At 39.5% G+C, this 24981-nt stretch overlaps 1 protein-coding gene across 3 annotated transcripts; it reads left to right on the top strand.

Annotated features, from left to right (window-relative positions):
- The first annotated feature begins 1976 nt into the window (after nt 1-1976).
- KLKB1 (kallikrein B1) lies at nt 1977-24981 on the top strand. 3 transcript variants are annotated; one of them, XR_008445233.1, is made up of 15 exons: nt 1977-2059; nt 2689-2747; nt 5592-5754; nt 6634-6740; nt 8448-8607; nt 11453-11562; nt 14557-14716; nt 15853-15962; nt 16104-16263; nt 16368-16483; nt 16917-17091; nt 20133-20308; nt 20761-20856; nt 21800-21868; nt 23658-23743. XR_008445233.1 is itself a non-coding variant. In XM_054031065.1 (15 exons), exons 1-15 carry the CDS (start codon nt 2037-2039, stop codon nt 24762-24764), a joined length of 1911 nt encoding a protein of 636 aa, XP_053887040.1. In that variant the 5' UTR covers nt 1977-2036; the 3' UTR covers nt 24765-24981. The 3 variants fall into 3 exon arrangements, 2 of the variants coding, with proteins under 2 accessions (XP_053887040.1, XP_053887041.1); XM_054031065.1 differs by lacking the exon at nt 21800-21868 and adding an exon at nt 24609-24981 and having other exon boundaries at nt 23658-23797; XM_054031066.1 differs by lacking the exons at nt 14557-14716; nt 15853-15962; nt 16104-16263; ... (4 more) ...; nt 21800-21868; nt 23658-23743 and adding an exon at nt 13331-14005.

The following is a 24981-nucleotide window of genomic DNA, read 5'->3' as shown; positions in this document are numbered from 1 at the left end:
TCTTTACCTAGGGTGCAAGCTTTTTTCTCCTCATGGTGGAACTGGACATGATGGGAAGAAACTTGGGCAGCTAAATATGCAGATGCCCATTCCAGGCCTCAAGCCCACTCTGCCTCTTTGCCCAAGGCTGTTCCTTCACCTTGTTGAAACTTTCTCCCGTACTGGGCTTCCAATACAAAATTCTCAGTCAACAATATTTCCACTGATAGATAAATCCAACAGTTCTCTTCCTAGGCTTTCACAGGGCCACCCAGTGCCTCTCTTGGGTTCTTTATCCTTTTGTCTGGGAGTGGAGCAAGGCAGAGCTCCTGCTCCTTCCACATATCTCCTTGTTCTGACGAAAAAGGAGCTTATTTGTATTCTGGCCCCGTTTCCCAGCATTTTTATCTATGGTACTTGTATAACTCCCATTACAATAGTATCTGAATGCCTTACAATCTTTTAATCTATTTATCCTCACATACCCCTGGGAAGCAGGAAAGTACTGTTATTCTCATTTTATGGATGGGGACTGATGCACAGAGAGGCTAACGGCTAGATCCACAAAGGGATTTAGGTGCCTAACTTCCATGTAAGACACTTAAATCCAAAAGTGAGCTCCTCAAAACCACTGCGAGGGTTCTGCTAACCCTGTAGGTGCCTAAACTCCCTAGACACTTAACTTTCTGCAGGTGAGCATTCAGAGTGCTGCCTCAGTCCTGATGCCCAGCATATAGCTCATGCCCAAGCCCTAGCAGAATTCTGAAACTCATTCCCACACCTATCTTGTCTGGGGGCCCCCAGTTTGGTAGGTGTCTCAGAGCATGCCAACCGGATTGGGCTCTACACAAAGCACAACCAGAAGAAGTGGTACCACTGACCCAGCGTGTGGGAGGCTGTTGGTCAAATCCCTCCTCTGCCTGATTCATTAGGCCAGAGGGTAAGAGCAATAATCATTCTATAAACCAAAGGTTAGGACAGCCAAGACCAAACAGAGAGACTGTGGCAGAGTAGGCTACTGTTAATAGGCTATTTCTTCCCATAGCCTACAATCCAATGGTCCCTCTGGGATGTACAGCCTCCAGAATGCCATTGTTTTGGGTGAAACAGAATAGTGCTGCACAGCTGTGGTCTGTTCGTAAAATGTCACGTGTCTCGTTACAGGGGTAGATTAGCGAAGGAAAGGAAAGGCACTGGGCACAGAGATAGTAGAAACAGTATCAACCACAGGAAGAAATGAAAAGGTCCCAATGCAGAAGAAGCCAATAGTAAGGAAGTGGTTAAGAAAGAGGATGTTGGGAGGCATAACAAGTGAGAAAAACTGTAGGGAAAATTGAGTTTGGAGACACAGGTGGGGTAGCTGATGGAGAGCCTTTTGAAAATTAGGAATTTGAATATATGTTAGAGACAGCAGACTGCAGTCCCCCTAACTGAAAAGAGTATTGGTTTCCACTTGCTAAATGCAGCACTTCAGGAATTTGTGATAAAAGGAAAGAAACATCAGACTTGAGTCTCTCCTCAATTACACCAGATTTACACCAGTGTAACTCACTTGGGCTTGAGTCACCGTTTCACTAACACACAAATGATATAATTGTAAGATTCATACTTATATAAGTGAGGAGAGATCAGGCCTATTTCCTGGGGCATGGGCAAGGAGGGAAGAATAGGACAGAGGAAGGGGGATTCTTTTTTGCCTATGCCCTGAAGATTTCCTTAAACATAAATCTTCACTAGTTTGTGCAGGGCTCCACATTAAGTAGAAGAAGATTTGACTATTGTAAAACAGGGATTAGACATTTATTAAAAACAAAGGGTCAGATCCTCAGCAGGTGTAAACTGCTGTAGCTACATTGACTTCACTGGAGTGCTACCACTTTACACTAGCTAAGGATCTGGCCCAAAGACAGAAACAATGTTGACATTGTGAGTACCCATTAAAAGTAAATATTCAAGTCAGGCAAACATTGCATGCAAAATATTTAACACAACTGGAAGTGCTGGTTTTTACCCTAGCAGAGCACAGGCATTATCCAACCAGCCAGAACTACTCACACATGTGCAGCTATTGTGCTTTCAGGTAAATAACTTCCATTATTTTAATTGCTATCAAGTAAAAGACTGGCAGTATCCACTACACAATGCATGTTGATCTGGTTATGGGTTGTGTTATATTGCTGACATAAACATTCATTTGCTGCTCCTAAAATTTGCAGCATAAAATTTTTAGAAGTGAAGAATTTAAGATTCATTTTGTAAGATTTCATATTTTGCTAAAATACTAAGGATGAATGCAATGCCTACATGGTTGCTAGCAGCTGTTTAGATTAAAAACCATTTGGAAATAAATGACTAGCAGGAGATGGTCATATTGGTAATACTGAAATGTATAATTAGCAAGCCAGTTTGGCTCTCAGTTTAATCAAGTGAAAATCCAGGGTAACTCCATTGGAGAGCTGAGCAGAGTTTGTAAATGTAATTCATTCTTGCAGTCATAAACATCGTATGAAACTTCTGCTGCTAATACATGCTATTGTATATACCAGCACGGTCATTCCAATTGTATCCTATGACTTTGCATGTTATTTAAATGACTGTCTGACAGCACATAAATCACCCAATAATGTGTAGCTCTACCACTCTTCAAGATTAATTGCATCACATGTTAATTATATCCTAAAGAAACATTTTGATGTACTTATTTTTTAGGATGGCTTGGATTTATCAGACCTTTAATTTCATTTTCTTATTCACTTCAGTTTCCAGTGGTAAGTTTATGCATACTTTCTAAAATGTGCACACAGAGTAATATAATTCTTTTTAAAAAGTAAGAGTAAGGGGAATAATATGTATGACAGTTTAAATACTTGCATGCAAACGGAGGGTCCTAGATTCTGATACTCTTACCCCACATTGAGTAGTACCCTATTCAATGAGCAATCCCCTTGAATACCACTTGAAATCATGTTAATAAAGATTGTACAGCCTGGCCTGATTCTACTCTGTTACACTGATGTAAATCAGGAGTAACTCCAGTATAACTCTATTATGAACCAGTGCAAGTGAGATTAGAATCAGACCAAGTATATCTAGCCCAGAACATTAGGGCCAAGATTCTTGCTTCAACTGAAGAGTGCATAGCACAATTCCTGTGGGTAGGGGGTCTAAGCCACCTCTTTTGCTCCCATGATCATGGGCTGACTTTCCTCCTGGCCAGTCACCCAGTGTAAGTTAGAGCAATGTAAAGCTGCTGTAACTTGTGCTGGCTGTCAAGGGGTCTGCATAGCAGGAGCAGGAGATTGCTGTGGCTTTCCAGGGTGTGAGGAAGCTACAGACAAGTCTCCTTTCCCCTGGCCACTCCCCAGTGCTAGCAGGTAGGGGGAAGGGTACAGTTTAAGAACGGTTCAGCCAAGCAGCCATATTGAAGAGAGAAACTTGGCCTAAAAAATCAGCAACATACATTTAAAAAGCTTCAGTCTTACACATTTCTTTTCTGTGACACTATTATGCTTTTTGAAAAAAAATAGCTGAGGAAACAGTTCAGTAGCATCCTTATAACATCTGCTTATTATTAAATGGAAAAGTCTATTGTAAGAAGTCTGAATAACTCTAAAACCATTTATCTTACTGTGCATTATGGTTCTGTTGAAATAGCTGAAAGGTAGCAATCAGAGGAAAGTAAAACTCTTGTGTACATTTTTCAATGTCAGCATATGTTAATGATTTACTTCATTTGATTGGCAAACATTCCATCATGTTTCCACAATGAGCACTATGCCAATAAGTTAGGAGAAATATCAACTACAGTTTTATGCTTCCTAATGAATTATCTATTTTCACACAGGATGGAGTTAGCTAATAGAGTATTTAACAAGAACAGACTGACAGATTCATCTAACATTTTTAAATAAATGTATTATTTGGAGTGGAAGCTCTAGAAAACTAAAGACTTTGCACTTTGTCAAAAGGTTCTGGAAGCAATGCCCCCTACTATATTAGAGCACCCCAAAATCAGAATACTAAATTCTTAACTTCTTCTGTAGTCTTACAAAAAGGTAAATAAGTTACTGAGCATCTGAATCATCAGATAATTTGTACTATTTTAAAAATGTATTTACTATGTTAAATGTTTCAAATTGTAGCAAATGGCATTCCTTTTGTTGTCACGATTAAAGCTTATGCAAATAAGTTCTAGGGATAATAATGCATTTTGATATTTTGAGAAAACTAGTAAATACACACACACACACACACACACATAGTCACATTCTGTATTTATAAAATGCTTTTTTGCATAAACAAAGAGATACACTTATTTTTTGACAAATTGTGAAAACCTTGCAAATAACCAAAATAGCTTGGATCCTAACCCATTGAATTCTTTTAAAATATGTATTTTCACTGATATGCCTAAAATATATTCTATAATAATTTGTATTAATGGGTCCTACATTTAATATGTTAGGGGATAAAAATGGTTTTAAAGTCCTGGAAAGGGTTAAGCTTTAAAGAGTTTAACTGTGATGAACATTTTTAAAAGGGTTAAACTTAAATTTATTTAATTTTTTTATTTTGTTTAAGTGTTTTGGACATGGTTTTCAATTCAGTGCGAAGGCTGTCAAATAACAGAGTAATCAATAACAGTAATCAATTTAGTAAATATATTTCACCGGAATTTCCTCCCAGTCCATATAGAATAGAATAATTTCCCTTTATCCATTTTTTCTTTTAATAGTAGAACTGCATCCTGAGCAAAACTCTCTTATATATACACATGGATATACATAGCAACACTTCTTAACACTCCAGAGGGCAAAACAACTAGCAGCATAGTGTATGCATCTCTAAACCTGCATCGTGTGTGTTTTAAAACTGAGGGCAGGTCTATGGTAGAAGCACTACATTGGCGCCGCTGCACTGCTGTAGTGCTTCTGGTGAAGATGCTATATGCTGACAGGGAGAGTGCTTTCCTGTCAGCATAATTACTCCACCTCCATGAGAGGCAGAAGCTATGTCAGTGGGAAAGCATTTCCTGCCAACCTAGCGCCAGTGTAGACAATGCTTAGGTTGATCTAACTTGCATCGCACAGGGGTATGTTTTTTCACACCCCCAGTAACGTAAGTTAGATAGACTTAAGCGGTAGTGTAGACCTGCCCTCAGATTTAGCACCTACCCCTTCTTTGAAACATATGAACAGTTCACTACAGCCATTATTGTATCATTCACATATACAAGCTATGTGGATGTGTTTTCTGTAGGAGCATTAATACATGCTTGATGATGTGTGCCTAAATTTGAGATTATATTATCGCTCTTTAGGTTCTCTACAGTTCCTAAACTTTTACTTTTTCACTTCGCTTCAAGTTCAGTATTTAATTTTGTGTTTAGAGAGTGTTTTGTTCCTTGGTATAAAGCAGGTAAAGCTAGATTCTGGATGGATTAAGAGGAAATAGAGGGTCCATCAAAAGTTGGAGCCCACTGGAGTTATGCAGATTTCCACTACCTGAGAATCTGGCTCCGGGACCCTGCCTTAGTCCTCATCTGGTCAACATAGTGTGAGATTTACCACCTGCAGTAACACAAACTAATGCATTTCACTATTCTATATCAGAATGTATAACTCAGATCTATGAAAATATATACTTCCAAGGAGGAGATGTGTCTACAGTTTTCACACCAAACCTTGATTACTGTCGAATAGTGTGTACTTACCATCCTAGGTGTCTGTTGTTCACCTATCTTCCAGCAACGTGGACTAAAGATCCTGCCAAAAGGTAACATACCATGTCTCTGTAACAGAAGCAGATTTGTCTGTGCTACAGATGTGTAATGTATTTTAGGCATTCAGCACCACTCCATCGATGTAATATTATTACATAGGAAATGCTGAAATGTGCTTAAAGGAAGAACACAATGGTGGCTCTCACAGTAGAAGAACAGGTTGCTTTGGGTAACACACTCACATTTCTTTAGACATGATCATCTAAAGCAGCATTTCCCAAACCTTTGGAAGCTGAACTTTCCCTTCAGGAAAGGAAACCACTTGTGCACTCCTTCAGATCTGCTGTGTGTTGTTAAAGGCATACTCATCTTACTGTATACATCTTCTTTAGATACTCCCTTCCCATATCTAACCCATCATGTGTCCCTGCCCAGTGGGGGGTGTGTCACACTCAGGGATATAGCAAAAAGGATTATGGTTAGACCCCACCATACAGAATGAGTTATTCTAGAGGTATTTTGCCTCCATGAGCCACATGGCCTCCTGGAGTCCCCACATGAATAGTAATTGCTGCCAAAAATGGAGCATTGACTACACAGCATGATCCAGCCCTAAGATTTCAAATCTGGAAGCATTTGGTGCCAAGATATAATGATGCTGGGGAATTTGGGAATGCCTAGATTTCCTTACCCCAGAACACCCTTTATGCTGGAAGGGGTCAGGAAGGGCTAGGTTAGGGGACTCCATAACTGCTGCCTTAAGGCAGTTTTAATTCTTCTTGTACCAGAATGGGATAAAATGGGGCTGAGGAGCTGGCCCTGAAAGCACATTTTGCTCTTTGAGAATAGAAACATAACACTGAACACAAGCTATTTCCCTTGCGTTTGGGCTTTGGCGGTTAATTTTACCTAACACTGCTTTTTAAATACAGGTTTACCTGCTTCTTGAAAGACAGTGATACTGAAATATTGCCAAAGGTGGGCATGGCAGGTGCAATCTCTGGACATTCCTTAAAACAATGTAACACACAAATCAGGGGTAAGATATGGTTATTCATCTACTGTGCAATTAAATCTATTTTACACCGTGTGATACACATCAAATATTGCAAAGAGCTAGAATGGACTAAAAGAGGAACCAGAAAGATAACCATGGTGGATAATCACTTCATGGGAACTCTTTTCAATAACAACTGACAATTCCTTTCCTAGCTTCTTTTTGAATCCCATCTCCCTGACTTCTAGATTCCCAACAACAAGGTAGCAAGGAAATCCTATTAGTACAACCTTATTCTTCCACTTGATTTAATCACAAGGTGGAGCATTCTGCACTTCTGTGCTGTAGCTCTCCAGATTATTCTCAAATATATCTTGCTTCTCCATCTGAGTGCTCTACTGGCATTTTTACTCCATCCAGTTGCTTATGAGATATTTGGCAATGCATGCCCTATAGCTCTATGGAGAATATGTCAGTCAAAACAGAAGCACACAGTATTGGCTCTCTGTTGTTGCTGTGTGATGCTCCCACCTTGATGATGCCCTTTGATAATTCATTACTGAGTTAATCTTTAAATATTTAACCCAGTCTGGGAGTCAGCGTGCCATATCTAAGACATATCAATGGATGCGTGTTTTAAATCCATTATTAAAACTTCTTCATACCATCATCAAGATGTCACCAAGCTGAGACCAGTGCTCAGCAGAACAGATTTGGCATGATTGATAAATGCTTTCGCGGCACATGCGAGATTATATTTTTTGCAATTATTTCTTTTAAGAACCCCTTGCTGATATTGGGCCAAGCAGAGTCTGGCCAAACAGGGCACAACTCTGTTTTCTTCATTGGAGAGATGCCTGCTTACATCAAGGTTAAATGGGGCCTATTATATACCACTAGGCTGCAGCTTATTCAAAATTCAGCATCTCACTTCTTACAGGCACTTATCTGATAGAGCATTCACTACTATCTTGAAGTCCTTTTTTGTTGAATTATGTACTGATGCCAGAGTTATTTAACTCATATTCATAGTTCTAAATTGCTTTTGCCAAGTCTAATAGATTTTGCTATAAGGACATTTTTCCTGCTGTTCCTTCTAATTAATGCCTCTGGAGTTATTCTGGAATCAGGATAGTGTAGTTCAAATCAAAATCTGGCCCTTTCTATTCATGATAAGGAAACAGCTCTGGCTAGCTGACAAATGTGTTGGGTGAATACAACACAGTGCCCCAAAATGTAAAAAGTAAAACCTCCATCTACTGGGGGAAGATTTATTTCAATTTCTTTGGTCCAAATTCTCCCTTTGGATGCATGTGAACAACTCCTATGGACTCCAACGGGAGTTGGCTATTGTGTCTGAGGACAGAATTTGCCTGTTAAAAGTGCTGGTTTATGCTTTGTGAATTTTGAAAGTAGAAAGACAAACTCTGATGTATCAATGTGAGCTGCCTCATGGCTGAAATCCCATCATGGTGACTCAGTGATCTGACTGTCCTCAGCTCTCTCCTCTTGCAAAGACACAGATGCATCTTTAAGACCAGATTCTGCCACTCTTACTTGTATCAAGTAGCACTTGACTCTGTCTGCAATCCCAGTGTTATGAATGGGGCTATGTACAAAGTAAGGTGCTACTCAAGTGTATAAGAGCAGCAGAATCAAGTGAGTAAGGTTGCTTCATGTGAACTGCTGTATCTTTGGCACTTCCAATACCGAATGTCTTCAGAATAGTAGTTTGTTTGTATTCCCCAGCTTGCAGCATGGATGTCCATACAGGATTGGATATGCAAGGAACAAATTATAATATAACTACTGCTGACAGCTATCAACAGTGTCAAAAGAGATGCACCAATGACTACAACTGTCTATTTTTTACATATGCTACAGGAGCATTTCACAGTGCAGACTTTCGGTAAATAACATTTTGACTCTTCTAACTGAACAGCAGTATGGCTTAGCACTGTAATTCAAAGACAAAATTTAAGAAAAGGGAAGCTAAGGAAATAGCATTTACATTGCATTGTTCTCTTTGAAATGTAGAAATTAATCACAAATATATCCTTTTCCTATTCAAATCAGGTCTAGACTTATTGGTAGGAAAAGGTCTGTAGTGGTTTAACTTGGATTTGTTCCTGGATGCAAAGGAAAGCTTGGTATTACAGTACTGGAGAGTCTAAAATGCAGGGCAGATGTAAAGATTTCAAGTGATATTGGCTATCATTCTCTAGTTAATTACAAATTATTGCCACCCCTCTTTTTCAGTGTTCCCATCTGTGAAATGGGGATAATGATACTTCATTCTCTTGTAAAGTATTCTGAGATCTCTGGATGACAAGTGCTAGATAAGAGAGAGGTGTTGTTGTTGTTAAAATTGTTAAATTCTAATCTTATTACTAGAGTATTTTGTTTTATTTAATAGAAAAAGCAATTGAGGAAGCTGTGTCCCTGATCCTTCACTAAGCTCCATCTGCACAGCACCTGAACATTGTCCCACTGACCTCAGTGGTTAAAGGGATCCACATGCATTCAGCTCAGTGCAAGATCAGGAACCTATGATGAATTTTAAAATTATTATTGATTACTATTATATTATTGCCATTATTGTTACTATGATTAAAGTTTATGCTATTGTTTCTTTGCTGGTATATTTAAAAATGTAAGTTAAGTTTCAATGATAATAATACAACTTCTGATGCTCTACAGAAAACTTTGACAAATATTCTATTCCTATCCTATTACTCTATATTTGAACAGCACAATAAGTTCCTGTTCTTGGTTGTTCCTTAGGCATTGTTACAGGTCAGGGCAACTGCACCTATATTCCTCCCTGTGGTCCACCAAGGTCACCCACTCTAGGTGCCTTCTCCTCCTCTGTCCTCTTGAGTAGCAACCTGCACCACTCACACTCCTCACTGGGGTTTTTCCAGGATGCACAGTTCCATGCCTACACTGTGATATTCCCAGCAAGCCAGACTGCTTAAGCAGACCAGTGTCCGTACTTTGCTTCCTCTCCAGAGGCTATGAACAGAGTAATTGCAAGCAGTTACAAGTTATCACACAGCTTTTTTCTAAGCTAGCACATTTATTTGTAAGGTAAAAGCATTACAGAAAAAACATAATAAAAGAACTTATACACGTGCTAAAAAGCTTACCAGCGGTCACCCATTAGTTTTATGGGGATCTAGAAGACCAAGTCCTTCCAACCTTGATGCAAGGGGTTGAGGTCCCCCGTTGGACAAAAGGTCCTATCCATTTTCTGGATCAGAAGGAAGGCCCCAAGTCAGTTTAAACTCAGGTTATTTATCCAAAAATTCATTTTTGTCTGGCACAATTTCAATATAATCCTCTGAACTCCCAAGCCTCATATCACATCTCTCTCCTAGAAAGGTTACATACAATCCTGGCCCACAAAAATACATAAACTTTGCATTTAATACAATAAGTTTTTTCAAGGATATCGCAGGAAATTGCCATGTTTGTCACAGACACTACCATAATAAAAATAATTACTAATAATCAAATTGCATTATTAGCAAATATCTTCTGTATTTTTCTGCCCCATCACATATTTTGAGAAATTTACATGAAAGTTGGACCTTTTAAATATAATGTTTTATTGCTTTCATTTCCCAACACAATATGTCAGTGTGTTAATTTGCCAACTTACATTTTTAAGGCAATATTATACCAGATACTTAATAGAGACAATAATAATTTTCTGCTAACAGGAATATTGTGTCAAGTATCAGAGGGGTAGCCATGTTATTCTGAATCTGTAAAAGCAACAGAGGGTCCTGTGGCACCTTTAAGACTAACAGAAGTATTGGAGCATAAGCTTTCGTGGGTGAATGCCCACTTCATCAGACGCAAGAGATATTGTGCTGTTTAATTAGTTCATGCTTGTAAAATGCTACTATATAAAGTGCTAAGGTTCCCCAATGGACACCATATCCTGCAGTAGCTGTGGGTCTGTAGCTCTCAATTTCCCCATTTATTAGGCTTAAAGTCCCTTGCAAACTTTTAAAATGGTGACAATTTTGACCAGGTATCTGGGCTCCGCTTCTTCCCCAGTATTTGGCTGACTATTCTTCCTCTCCTTCCCATACATTTCATTTAAAATGCACCATAAAGAATCCTGTTATTAATCTTCCCCAAAATCCCAGGGAAGGCTCAGTGCATAGTGGTGAATCAGGGTGAATGGGGTCACTTATTGCTGAGGACTGGAAAACTCTGGTTAGTGCTCTATAAAGTGATTATAAAACAGGGTACCATGAACTGGGACCTGAGAAGTTACATGATTAGTACTTGTACTGTGTTTGTGGAGGGAGGGATAGCTCAGTGGTTTGAGCATTGGCCTGCTAAACCCAGGGTTGTGAGTTCAGTCCTTGAGGGGGGCCACTTAGGGATCTGGGGCAAAATCAGTACTTGGTCCTGCTGGTGAAGGCAGGGGGCTGGACTTGATGACCTTTCAAATTCTAAGAGATAGGATATCTCCATTTGTGCTGTGATCCTGTCAGATCTTACAAGCTAAACAGGGTTTAGCTAATCAGTTGTTGTAGGGGAGGCTCTGCCAAACCCCTTACTGCCTGTTGTGTACTGTGCTGGTGCAAGAGCAGAGAGCTACCTTGCGCAGGGAGACTTCTCCAAGGGCCATTTCTGCCAAGTTTAAGTCCACTCAAGCAGCACAAAGTTGATTTCCTGGATTGAAGAATCTGGTTTGTTGTCCTACTAAATGTGTTTTTTTCCCCCACATTCAGTAACAAATGCTTCTTGAAAAATAGCAGAATGGGAACACCAACCAGTATAAGACTGCTTAATAATGTTGTATCTGGATTTTCATTAAAACCCTGCCAACTTTCTCAAACAGGTAACTATTTACATCTCTATTGATTTAACTTAGATTGAAAGGAAATGGAATAACAAGATATTCTGTATAGACCTCATGTGTACAAGTGTTATATGTACAACATAAAAAGACAGTAGTATCAACTCATTCCATTTTTGGAACCTGTAGGTAGTAGCCTATGTCAGTAAACTTCAAATTACAGGTTCTGACTCTTTTAACTTTCCTCTCTTATCATCGCTGTGGGAAATGCCTTTGGAGATGAAGATCTCAAAATTTTGTTTTTGTGTTTTACTTTTGTATCATACATACAAAAATTGTAAGATAAAATTCCAAAAAAGTCAGAAGATCAGGAAAAGACTAAAGTGTGCTGCTTCAAATTATGTGCAGTGTATACACTTGGGGCTTGGCAACACTACTGCTTAAGTCAATGTAACTTACGTCACTCAATGGTGTGAAAAAGCTACCTCCTGAGCGACGCAAGTTGTATTGATTTAAAGCAGTGTCCACACCACGCTATGTAGGCAGGAGCTGCTCTCTCTCGACATAGCTTCTGCCTCTCATTGAGGTGGAGTAAATATGCCGATGGGAGAGGACTCTCCCGTTGGCATAGTGCATCTTCACCAGATGCGCTACAGAGGTGCAGCTGCGCCGATGTAGCGCGGAAGTGTAGACTAGCTCTTAAAGATCTTTAAAGCAAGCATAAAACTGACCAGAGAATAAGTTTTCTGTAAAATGTGGGAATCCTGTTGCTAAGCCTAATGTATGATTTGAGCCTGTTCTTACTATCCAGGCAAAATTCTCAGGACTGTAGGCTCAGATTCTGGGTATTATTCCCTCCTGTACTTAATTGTAACATCCTGCTTCATCCTTTTCTTATCTTTCTCATCCTCCTTATATTGTCTGGCATTCTCCTATCTTAGTTGTGACATTTTTCTTCTTCATGCATTATCTTAGTTCACAGATTCATAGACTCCAAGGCCGGAAGAGATCTCTGTGATCATCTCTCCTGTATAACACAGGCCATAGAACTTCCTTCACTAGAAATCTCTTCCAATAACTGTAGCGCCATTTTGTATTTCTTGATCTTTCTTTTATTTGTCCTTTTCTGCATTAGAGTGTCTTATCAGACTCTGCTAGTCCCATTATAGAAATATTCTCAGGAAATGATCTCAAAAATAGTGTAATCCAACTCTTTACAATATTAATATGAGCAATGATGACACCTGCTCACTAAGTACAGCAGATAATGAAGAGGAAGTGGGATAGGGGTGTGAATAAGGGAGAAGATGTTAAGAGGTATCAGTGCCCATACCAGCCATAAAGCAGAAGCAACTAAGGAATGGCTTTTCACATTGTCCAGTTTTAGTTTATATTAGATAGACACACACATGGATATGGAAGAAATTCCATTGACATTTAGTGAATCACACTGACTGGTTTTGGCCATCATAGATGGGAGGCTAAAATATATGGCAATATAATGTGTTTTTAAGTATGAGAAAAAATTTAGATCAATTTGAAATCTTATCAAAAGAATTGCATGAGTTACAGTAGTTGTGATATCACAAGCTGAAATCAAACTACTAAATACATTTGAAAAATATTAGGGCTGTCAAGCGATTAAAAAAATGAATCGTGATTAATCACGTGATTAATCGTGCTGTTAAACAATAGCATACCATTTATTTTAAATATTTTTGGATGTTTACTACATTTTCAAATATATTAATTTCAATTACAACACAGGAAATAATGCTGTCTGCTTCTTGTTTACAATGTTACCTGAAAGTGAGAACAGGCATTCACACGGCACTATTGTAGCTGGCATTCCAAGATATTTATGATTCAACCACCACTCCAGAGGATATGCTTCCATGCCGATGATGGGTTCTGCTTGATAACGATCCAAAGCAGTGTGGACTGACGCATGTTCATTTTCATCATCTGAGTCAGATGCCACCAGAAGAAGGTTGATTTTCTTTTTGGGTGGTTTGGGTTCTGTAGTTTCCGTATCAGAGGGTTGCTTTTTTAAGACTTCTAAAAGCATGCTCCACACCACATCCCTCTCAGATTTTGGAAGGCACTTCAGATTCTTAAACCTTGGGTCAAGTGTTGTAGCTATTTTTAGAAATCTCACATTGGTACCTTCTTTGCATTTTGTCAAATCTGCTGTGAAAATGTTCTTAAAACTAACATGCTGGGTCATTGTCCAAGTCTGCTATAACATGAAATGTATGCAGGTAAAACAGAGCAGAAGACATACAATTCTCCCCCCAAGGAGTACAGTTACAAATTTAATTGATGCATTATTTTTTTAACGAGCATCATCAGCATGGAAGCATGTCATCTGGACTGGGGGCCGAAGCATGAAGGGGCATAGAAATGTTTAGCATATCTGACATGTAAATACCTTGCAGCGCTGGTTACAAAAGTGCCATGCGAACGCCTGTTTTCACTTTCAGGTGACATTGTAAGTAAGAAGCAGGCAGCGGTATCTCTTGTCAATGTAAACAAACTTATTTGTCTTAGCAATTGGCAGAATAAGAAGTAGGACTTAGTGGACTCGGAGGCTCTAAAGTTTTACACTGTTTTGTTTTTAAGTGCAGTTATGTAACAAAAAAAATCTGCATTTGTAAGTTACACTTTCACAATAAAGAGATTGCACTTCAGTACTTGTATGAGGTGAATTGAAAAAGACTATTTCTTTTGTTTATCATTTTTACAGTGCATATATTTTTAATAAAATATAATAATATAAAGTGAGCAGCCCTAAAATATTTGTCTTTTTTCTTTTGCTTCTTGAAATAAATGAGAAAAGAAAGAAGGAATGAAGGAGCACAAAGGGAGATCTTTTTTTAAGATGTTCATAAAAATATGATTTCTTATTAAAATCTTATGACTTATAAAATCTTCAAACACAGAGGAAAACTAATAAGGCTTGTATATAAATGCATCTCAACATTCTGATATCAGAAATTACTAGAGTTTAGATATTTTTTTTCTTCTTTTATACAGATTGTCGTATGGACATTTTTCAACAAATAACATTTTCAGGAATTGATCTTACAAGTGTTTTCACTCCCGATAGCTTTGTATGTCGAACGATTTGTACTTATTATCCAAACTGCTTATTCTTTACATTTTTTACCAGGGAATGGAAAGTAGAAACACAAAGGTGAATATGACAGTTAATTTTTAAAATTCTAATTAGAAGCATTAAAAATTCTTATGTCCATTTTTAATAACAAACAATAAAAGTTCTACTAATATAGCTGTGGGAATGCTCACTAAAGTACAGCTTTACAAATGTTTTATTCATATGTGTATGGTATCAAAGGGGACATTTAATCTCTCAAAGGGCCAAATTCTTTCCTCCGATGTGCACAGGGGTCTGTTATTGAAATTGCATATCTAGAGGCACATACCATAAAAGTTAATCAGAAAATACATATCAAAGAGGGAATAAACTTTCAATTCTCCTAAATAATCAAAAGATGAATCCTTATTAAACTTTTAAAACAAGTATCTGAAGCTCAGGCTCTGAACCCCTCTCTCTTGGCTTCAGATCCCAAGCTCCATCCTAAGCCACAACTTCAAAGCACTGTCTACACAGCTATTTATAGAGCACTAGTACAAGCCCCACTAGTCTGAGTCCAGGCTGGGCAAATTTCTGCTGTGGGCTGTGTAGACATACCCATAAAGTCTTATGTGGAAAGAATGTTGAGGTCATAGGCGACAACTTCCTCAGTTCCTGGGGGGTGCTTGACCCTAGCTTTGCCTGAGGCCCTGCCTGCACTACACCCCTTCTTCCAAGCCTTCCCCCATGCCTGCCTCTTCCTGCCCCTGACACTGATCAGCTGCCCATGGTGTGCGGAAGGCACTGGAAGGAAGAGGGAAGAGCTGATCAGCGGGGCCGTCAGCTGGCAGGAGGCGCTGGAGGGGGGAAGAGAGGGCAGCACTGATCGGCGGGGCCACTTTTATATCTAGCACCTTAGATGTCGAATCATGAAACCTTAGCATTCTCTTAATGTCTTTTTATATGGAATTATTTTTGCAGAAATGTAAAACAATACAGATAAGGAGCTTCACTTGCTAGGACTTGGAAGCGCTGCTGCTTTTCAAAACCTTGGTAATAACAGGCCAGATCCTCACCTGGTACAGTGCGGTGTATGCCAATTTACACAATGTCTAATTTCCCTAGAGCCAGATTGTGCAATTTACAGTTTGAGCTACACTGCAGGGCATTTAGTTTGGGAGATCTGTGTTAGGACATGTTCAGTGACTTAATACTATTTTTAATTTTTCTTTTAGAAATCTTTGTTTCCTTAAGACCTCAAGAACTGGGGTACCAGATGCACCTGTAGAAAGGGAAAATGCTATGTCCGGTTTTAGTCTTCTAAACTGCAAAAGATCTTTTCCTGGTAACGCATGCATTACAATAAAAACCCACATCAATTTAAAATGATTAATTTTAATAAGCAATAGAAAATTAGTCTGAGAATGGAACACCAGTGCAGGGAACATGTTGATTTATTGACATATGCAATGTTAATGCCTTACAGCCTGCCATTCCCGCACTTACACGGACACAAACTTTTTGGGAGATGAATTGAATGTTACCTATGTTAAAGGACACAAAGCTTGTCAGCAAGTTTGCACAGACACAATCCGCTGCCAGTTTTTTACTTATTTTCCACTCCAAGAATCATGCAACAAGGAAGGGTAAGATAATTTTTTGTATGTTTTAAAGTTTGCCGAAGAAGTCATACAGCAAGTATATTAGGTAAAAAATTATAATTTAATCTGTATATTCATTTGATCTACAGTAAATGCAAATGCTACTTGAGAATGTCCTCAAATGGATCCCCAACTGGAATAGTATATGAGAAAGGAAGGATCTCTGGCTACACATTAAGGTTATGTAAAAGAAAAGCCAGCACTGGTAAGCAAAATTTCACTTAATAAAGCTGTGCAAAGTTAATGGGCAAAATTCCACAATGGTGTATAGCTCCATTAACATCAATATGAGTAAACCTAATTACCACCATTACTCACATAAATGGTATCTTTTTCCATGAATAGTCCCACAAGGTGTTACTCCACAAGAGTAAGAGTGGCAGAATTTAGTGGTAAATAATGTGCATGGTCTTAAAACAATAGATTTACACTGAGATCATACTCATAAAGGGATCAGAATTCAGTAGGTGTCACTCTTCCTCTTAGTACTTAGCTGATGCTCCAGACTTGGCTGAAATTCCACTGGTGGGTGAAATGTTTCCGACATATAGTTCATGTATCATTTGCAGAACACTTTCAGATCTTTTGGGATGCAAACTGCTAAATAAAGCTGTAAAGGCTTTTAATTCTTTCCATAGTGTGTATGCAACCACCTAAACCAGATGACAGAGTTGTCGGAGGGACAGATTCTTTCCCTGGTGAATGGCCATGGCAAGTGAGCTTGCAAGTCAAGTTATCTACTCAGAGACATCTCTGTGGAGGGTCAATTATCAGCAATCAGTGGATTCTAACAGCTGCGCATTGCATTGATAAGTGAGTACTACTCATAAAGGAATGAAATAGGGTAAGATTTTTCTGACACCATGTGAGGTCTCAGGTAACACCTGTCTTTCACAAAAAATAAATATAAATAGTAAAAATGAGGAGTAGGGAGGAAGCAACTATTTTAATGAAAACTTAAGATGAGATTTTTAAAGCAGAAAATTCTGGTTTCCACAACAACTGGAGCTCAGCACTATTGTCCCGTATGAGAAGACACTTCCTGTACCAATATTTGCAGACATTTATAATGTCTTTTAAAACCCCACAGACTGAAATTTCTCAGGCTTGTTTTCAGCTCAAAGGTGAATTTCACTGGAAAATGTTGTCAAGTTTTGTGTGGCCACTGTACAGTGAGTGTGAAAAAAAATGTATTTTTCACCAAGTTATCCCCCCCCCCCCAAGGATGTTGTGTTCTGAGGGCTTTTGTTGAAGACAAAATCTGTCAAAGACTTGGACATGAATGGAGATTAGTGTCTTTGACATGTTTAAGAAAGTTTGCCTACAGATAAAGTGTTGAATAATTGCATACAGTGTTGAACATGAGTTGTATGCTAATCTCTGGGATTGCTCTAATCTGTTCTAATCTATGACAGCTGGTTATAGCCCCTGGCATCTTGTTGCCAGTTGAAAATAGCTAGAATACAGCAGCACTGTATCCATGCACTCTTCTTCCCACAGAACATCTCCCAAGGCTGACAGTGAGACATAGGAACTAGCTCTTTGCTAATTGAGGACTCTGCCATGCTAGGGGAACTCTCAGCTGGCAAGATCTGGTCAATTTCAATTCTGTTTGCCTGGAGTAGTGTCAAGAGTCTGGAGCACCTCAGAGATTCTGCCGTACTCTGTTTAAAAGGTCCTGGAAACAGGGCCGGCTCTAGGCACCAGCAAACCAAGCATGTGCTTGGGGCGGCACATTTTCAAGGGTGGCATTCTGGCCGTCTCATTTTTTGTTTTGGGCAAGCAAAAGCTAGAGCCGGCCCTGGCAGCAGCAGCACGTCGCCCTGGGGCCACTGTGGTTCGCGCTGCAGGGGAGCAGTGCCCGCACCTTGTGGCTGGGCCGGGCAGGCTCTTAGTGGGGGACACTCGGGCTGGGGGCTGCCCCTCAGGGCACACAGAGCCGCCTGCAGATGCTGCAGGGCGGCTGCTCCCCCAGCACTGCAGCCGGGGCTGGGCGAAGTGACCCGAGCCACCCAGGGACTGCGGCAGGGTGGCCAGAAGCAGCAGCGGGGCCATAGAGGGCGGGGCGCTGCCGTGCGGGGCCCGCATCCCACTCTCTGGGGCTCCGCTCCACTCCCTCTAGGGCTACCCTGCCCCGGCTCCTCAGCCCCCTGCCGGGGCAGTCTCCCAGCTCTGCCCTCCCAAGTCCCGGCTGGGCTGAGGCGTGGCCCAGGAGCTCCGCTGCTTACCCCGACCCTGCCAGCGCTGGACTGGCTGGAGGCGAGGGGGGAGCGGGCCGAGTCAGCACTGGTGGGGGGGAGCCCAACGCTGGGGCGGCAGGAGGTGCGGGGGCGAGCCCAGGGGCGGGGGGGGGGCAGGGGCGGCCAAAAATTTTTTTGCTTGGGACGGCAAAAAAACTAGAGCCGGCCCTGCCTGGAAACAGGGACTTACACTGGAACTAATCTCTAGAGTATAATTACTAGGATGTTACATTTGAAATGCTTCAATTTAAGTGACTAAAACTTCTTTGTATGAATCAGTTATTTTTATGTTCTAATTATTAGTGATTTATAAAACTACCATGGAATTTAGTGTGGCCAGCAAGTACTGAATGCTAGAGTGCATAGACACATACAATACATACCTTTAATGGTTGACAAGTTTGTGAGTACACATGAAGCCATTAATATTTTGGAGACCAGATATACATAACTGACATTCAGCTGCTCCCTTCTCCTCATTGTGTTGTCTACATTTTAAAAAAGCAGCTCATCCTGTCAGTTACTGATGAAAGTGCTGTCTCTGGATGCTGCCCCCAGTGCTGTGGGAACCATGCTGAACATGAAGGAGATGACAGGTGACAGGCCCAAAAGAAGGAGAGCATTGATCCAGTAACATGGCTACCTTTAGTCACATGGACCTCAGAATCAGGCACCTTACTCTGCCAGTAGTCTTACCTAAGGGTGTCAAACTCTGGCCCAGAGTGACAAGTCCAATAGTGTAAAGATTATCTTTACATGCATGTTATCAAAAGTTTATTTATAGGAGTAGAATCTTACCAATATTTTAGAAGAGAAAAGGGCACCCTATTAAAAGAAAAATAGCTTTATTCTGTTGATGGAAAATTAGCTAACTGATATTTGTCAGTTCACATATAAACTTTCTGTAGCAAATCAATTTAAGATAATTTATATTACTTAATTTATGCACTTACTGAACTTTTAACAATGACTTAATAGTATAATACTGAAATCAAATAATCTCATACAAAGTCACTAGTATATGCACTCCTATGAAATTTGAATCTAGAGAAATGAACTGGAATTTTTCATATAGCTCTATGTAATTACATTTTCTCCTCTACATTTACAGCAAAAATTTTTGTGGTAAGAGTCCTCTTTATATTAGATAAGTCCTTGAATATACTTTACTGGAATTTACATTTCCAATTCTATTTTGGCTAATAAAAAATGGCACACTGAAGTCAATGAAAAGACTCACATTGACTTCAGTGTGGCTTGGATCAGGCCCTTAGAAAGGAAAATAAGGAGAGAAGAGACTAAAAAGAGACCAGAAGGGAGAGATAGAAAGAAGATGAAAAAGGATCAGAAAGAATGGGAATATAAAGGAGAGAGAAAGCTGATGTGAAGATGGGAATATAAATGAGAAGTGGAACAGGAGACATGCAAAGCAGAGGAGAGGGAAAAGCCGAATCTCTTTTTAGTTTGACACTATGAAAATGCAGCAATGGAAAGAAAGGCATCAGTGCTTGCTTCTGTTCACCCAAGGGTAACTGAAAACATTGGCACCTGCAAACAATATAAAATAGTGAAATTCTCTGAACCTGAGATTGCTTGTTTGTCTTTTTCCTTTAGTCTCGAGAATCCCAACATTTGGCGTGTTTATGCTGGCATTTTAAAACTATCAGAAATAAATGAGGATACACCTGTCTTCAAAGTCCAAGAGATTATTATTCACCCTCAATATGTGATCGCAGAAACTGGATATGACATCGCCTTAATGAAACTTGATAAGCCTATGAATTTTACTAGTACATAGAATATTATATTATAATAAAATTATTTCTCTAAATTTGGAAGCTTCGTAGGGTGACCTAATGGCAGGTCTCAGCACTGCTGTGCATGAAGCTAGGGTTCCTTTACTCAAATATACAGCTTGTGGGTTCTCAGGGGAGTAAGAAGCTGGGAATGGGCGACAGGGGATGGATCACTTGATGATTACCTGTTCTGTTCCTTCCCTCTGGGGCACATTGGCCACTGTCAGAGGACAGGATACTGGGCTAGATGGACTTTTGGTCTGACCCAGTATGGCCGTTCTTATGAGACTCATCCTGTCCACGCTGGACAGGAACATGGTGGCACTGTACAGTCTGGAGGGAGAAGCCTATGGAGAAGAATAGCATCAGGGCTTCAATGGGGACACAAAGAACCTTAAAGTTAAATCTTTCTTCAAACTAAACTAATATTTTAAATTAAATTTTAGATTTACAAAGTCCCATATGCTTGCCATCAAAAGAAGAAACAAACACAATTTATACCAACTGCCAGGTGATCGGATGGGGTTACACAAAAGAACAAGGTACAGACAAATATTTAACCCATGAATACCTATATTTTCAAGGACCATGTCATGCTGATACCTGTGAACAGGAACTGAGGTTTCACTTTACATGTAAGGCAGTCATTTGCTCACTATTTTACTTATATGAGCTCCCAGAATGAGTGTGCATGAATAAGACTATTCCTAAACAAGGACCCTTTAGATTTATACATATACATCTTCTAGAAGCCTTACTGATGTTACAACTGGGAGTGCAATTTACTCCTTGTGTTGTGTCACTTCACATTGTATTCTCAGTGAATTCCCAACAAATCACAAATATACGTCACATACACTGATGGAAATGTGATAATGAGGTAAATGATGCCAATTTGTTGGTCCATAGGATATCCATCCATTCCATAGTGTATCCATATACCTGTTCTACATCTAGGGCCTGGTCCTTCAAATGTTTACACATTTTAATAATTTTTCTTACATGGGGCTAGATTGCGAACCCCTTACTCATCCTAGTGAACAGTTATTCACATGAATATTTCCCCATACCATTGTGAGGAGATGGTTCACAGTCTAGCCTATTGAGTCAAGGCACTTTAGCAAACCTCCATATCATGGCAGGAAATAGGGTGAGGGATAATATCTTAAATAAGTGGCTCTCAGAACATAATTATGATGGGTGTGAAACTCTTGTAGAACCCAGAGTGAGGGGAAAAGAGCTGATTGGCTGGCTGAGCTGTCAGTCACCCAGAGAGATGGGGAGGATCTTCTCTTCCTATCAAATGATTCTGGATAAGGGAGCCCTTTGTAAAACTCCCCAGCTTCCAGTTGAGACTGGGAGTTGCATAAGGAAGGGTCAGCTGGAGGAACCTGGGCCCGCTGGAGTTATGTTACAGAATATATTCCTTTAAACAATTATTTAAAAAAAATTGAGCTTTTTTTTTTTTTTTTTTTTTTTTTAAAGAACCCTTCTGAACTGGGTCTTGCTACTTATTGGACAACCTTGCTGCTGCACTTTGCCAGAATTATATAGGTATGGCTGAGACCTCACTGAAAATCAGGTCCTTTTTTTTAATTCACTGATCTACAGCTAAATAAAACGGAGTAAATTTTTTGCTAAAAAAAATTCACTTTGGGTTGAAATTGCCAAAGAAGAAGGTGTTGGTATCAAAGTAGAAGTTTCCAAAAAGTTATAGGCATATGATATGAATGTGTGATTCTGATATCACTTATTCAAATTTTACATATTGTAACTCTTTTGATTTTTATTAGCTGCACATTCTTCTTTCAATTCTTATACATTGGCGTATATATGATCAGATTCAGGGCTAGAGTATTTTTAAAGAAAATTCTGTCATGATCTTTGTTATAGTTATTGCAATCAGGCAACCACTATAATATAACCCCAGCATTGCCCCCAATTCTTTTAATCTCCATTATAAAAAGTGAGTATCAAAGACTTATTAAACAATTCTAAGTTTATTGACTAAAATCACAAGAGGTTACTCACAAAGACCCTAATTCTGTGATTTAAGAAATGAAAATGCTTGAGAATACAACCTTGATCTGAAATGCATGATTTTAGTATGTAAAGTACAGAAATCCAGTATAATTTTTTAGTTTCTAGCTGTTCGTTAATCTAGACAACAATATGTAGCTAGAATAGATATTTCCCTCTCAGTCTGTCTAAAGAGCAAGCCCAGAAACAAAAAGATTGAGCTTTGTTTTGTTTGTATAGCCCTGTACCTTGCTTTTGAACAATAACATATTAAAATCTTATATGTTCTAATATTACATAGGGATCGCTCCTTCACCCACCTTCCTACTCTGATTTGAGAACTAATGTTTAATGTGAAATTTGATGAATTTACATAAATAAAATAGTCATTAGATTAGAAGGAATCTAACGTTGTCAGTTTTAATGCATGCACATATCTGCATGTGTTTAAATAGCTGGGGTCTGAGCACCACAGTTGTTGCAGCTGGGGAATCTAGATGCTACTGAAATACAAATACATAATTATTAATAATATGCAGTGCTCACAGCTACTTGCAAAAACAGGACTACAGTCTGCAAGTGACCCTCTCCTGAAATCCTCAGGGAACAGTGGATTCACAGTTAGCTACATAGGGAGTTCTGAGGATTGCACATTAGCCAGTTGCCCACATGGTGTGTTGATGCAAATATGGAAAACAGGGTAGATATTAATATGGTGCATAACTGCATTGTCGGCATGGGTGTCACTGAGTGCAGCATCCACAGTGAGTAGCCGGTGATAACAGGTGCCTCAATCCAGCATCTTAGCTGCAATATTGGGGAGGTGAGGAGGAACCCACACGTACTCAGTGGGGACAGACAATATGCCGTGTGTAAAGGACATTAAGCAGTACCAGAGCAAGCAGCATGGTAAATTCAAGATATAGCCATGCCACACACCATAGCCGGTTGCATCACACTTAGAGGCCACACTAATAGTGACCAGGGGCAGCCTAGTATGTGGCTAGACAGGCAACCAGAGGCACCTATAAATGGTGACATGTAACACCTATACTTCACCTTTATCCCTTCTCCCATGGGGGCTGATGATGTACCTTAACTTGCCATCCCGTGCCGGCTCTGCAACAATCCATGGCATTACTCTGGATTTACACTGTGTTGTCTGAGCAGAATCTGGCCCACTTGCAAGTTCATGTTGAGTTGGTTCTTGTTCAGTGTGCCCTCTTTGTAATAACTTTATGTTGGGATTCCTAAAGTTTTATTTTCCTTGTTTTGATACAACTGACACTTCTGTGATCTTAGCCATGTGTTGTGTTGCTTATAGATCAAGTGCAAGATATTCTTCAGAAGGCTACTATTCCTCTAATATCAAATGAAGAATGCCAGACAAGATACCAGCACGACAGAATAACCGACAAGATGATATGTGCTGGTTATAGAGAAGGTGGAAAGGATGCTTGTAAGGTAATGGGACAATAAGTGCACAATCATGCATTCTAATCACTGGCTACAATCTTGTAGTAACACTTTAAAAATAGCATCAGCTATTAAGAAATAGATGGGTGCATGGATATATACATGGCTATAACATAAATTCTCACTTGTATCTGCCAAAAGCATATATAAGTGAGACAAAGATGGAACCCTTTTCAGCTAACACGCAGGGACAATAATGCACCTGCTTTTTTGGCACAGTAGCGGTGGGGAGGAGATGGTTTCCCTAACAGAGGACAAACCAGATAGAAAGCTTATGTTACATTTGATCTTAGTCAAAAGGCTGAGGACAAAGAGATGTTAAGATCAAGATCACAAGATAAAAGCCTGCAAATTGGCATCTTTTTTCCTCTCACTAGCATATAAAGGAGAGGAAACCCTAATTAGAAATACAAATGTGTATTTTCATTAGGCTTTAAACAAGAAGATGTAGATGTTGGTTGGAACTCTGCTGGATAGTGTTAAGTAGAAATTTGTCTAACTGAATGAAAAATATGTAGAAGTTAACTTTCCTGAAACACATGAGCCTGATACAAACTCCTGTAGCCCAGATCTTCAAAGGCATTTAGGTGCCTACCTCCCATTGAAATGAGTTGGAATTAAGCACCTAATAACTTTGCGGATCTGGGCCTGTGTTATGCAGTGCAATTCCATGGAAACAGATGGATTTAGAATGGTCTGAAATGGGAGTAATGTTGTGGTGAATCCGGCCCTTCTTTGTAAAAGAAATACTAACCAAAACCATCTTTTGCACATCCTGTCTTTTTCTTCTGTGATACAGGGAGACTCAGGTGGGCCATTATCATGCAAACATGAGGAAATCTGGTATGTGGTGGGCATTACCAGCTGGGGTGAAGGATGCGCTCGTCCAGAACAACCAGGTGTTTTTACAAAAGTGGCGGAATATGCAGACTGGATTCTAGAAAAAACCATGTAGCATAAGAAAATTCTTGAAAATATTTGGATACCTAAATCATAGCATGAAACAATCCTGAAATCAATTTTGTGACACATGTTGAAATACAGTAAATTGTGGTCTTCTTTAATCTAAAGCACAGCAGATAGGTTTAGTAAGGCAGAAATGCAAGAATGAACTGATTTACAATTGTATGTAATAAAAAGAGTAATAAAAATAAAATTCTGTTTTATAGTCA

The sequence above is a fragment of the Malaclemys terrapin genome, chromosome 5, assembly GCF_027887155.1.
Source record: "Malaclemys terrapin pileata isolate rMalTer1 chromosome 5, rMalTer1.hap1, whole genome shotgun sequence".
Taxonomy (NCBI): Eukaryota; Metazoa; Chordata; order Testudines; family Emydidae; genus Malaclemys; species Malaclemys terrapin.
This window is presented reverse-complemented; position numbering and strand designations above follow the sequence as displayed.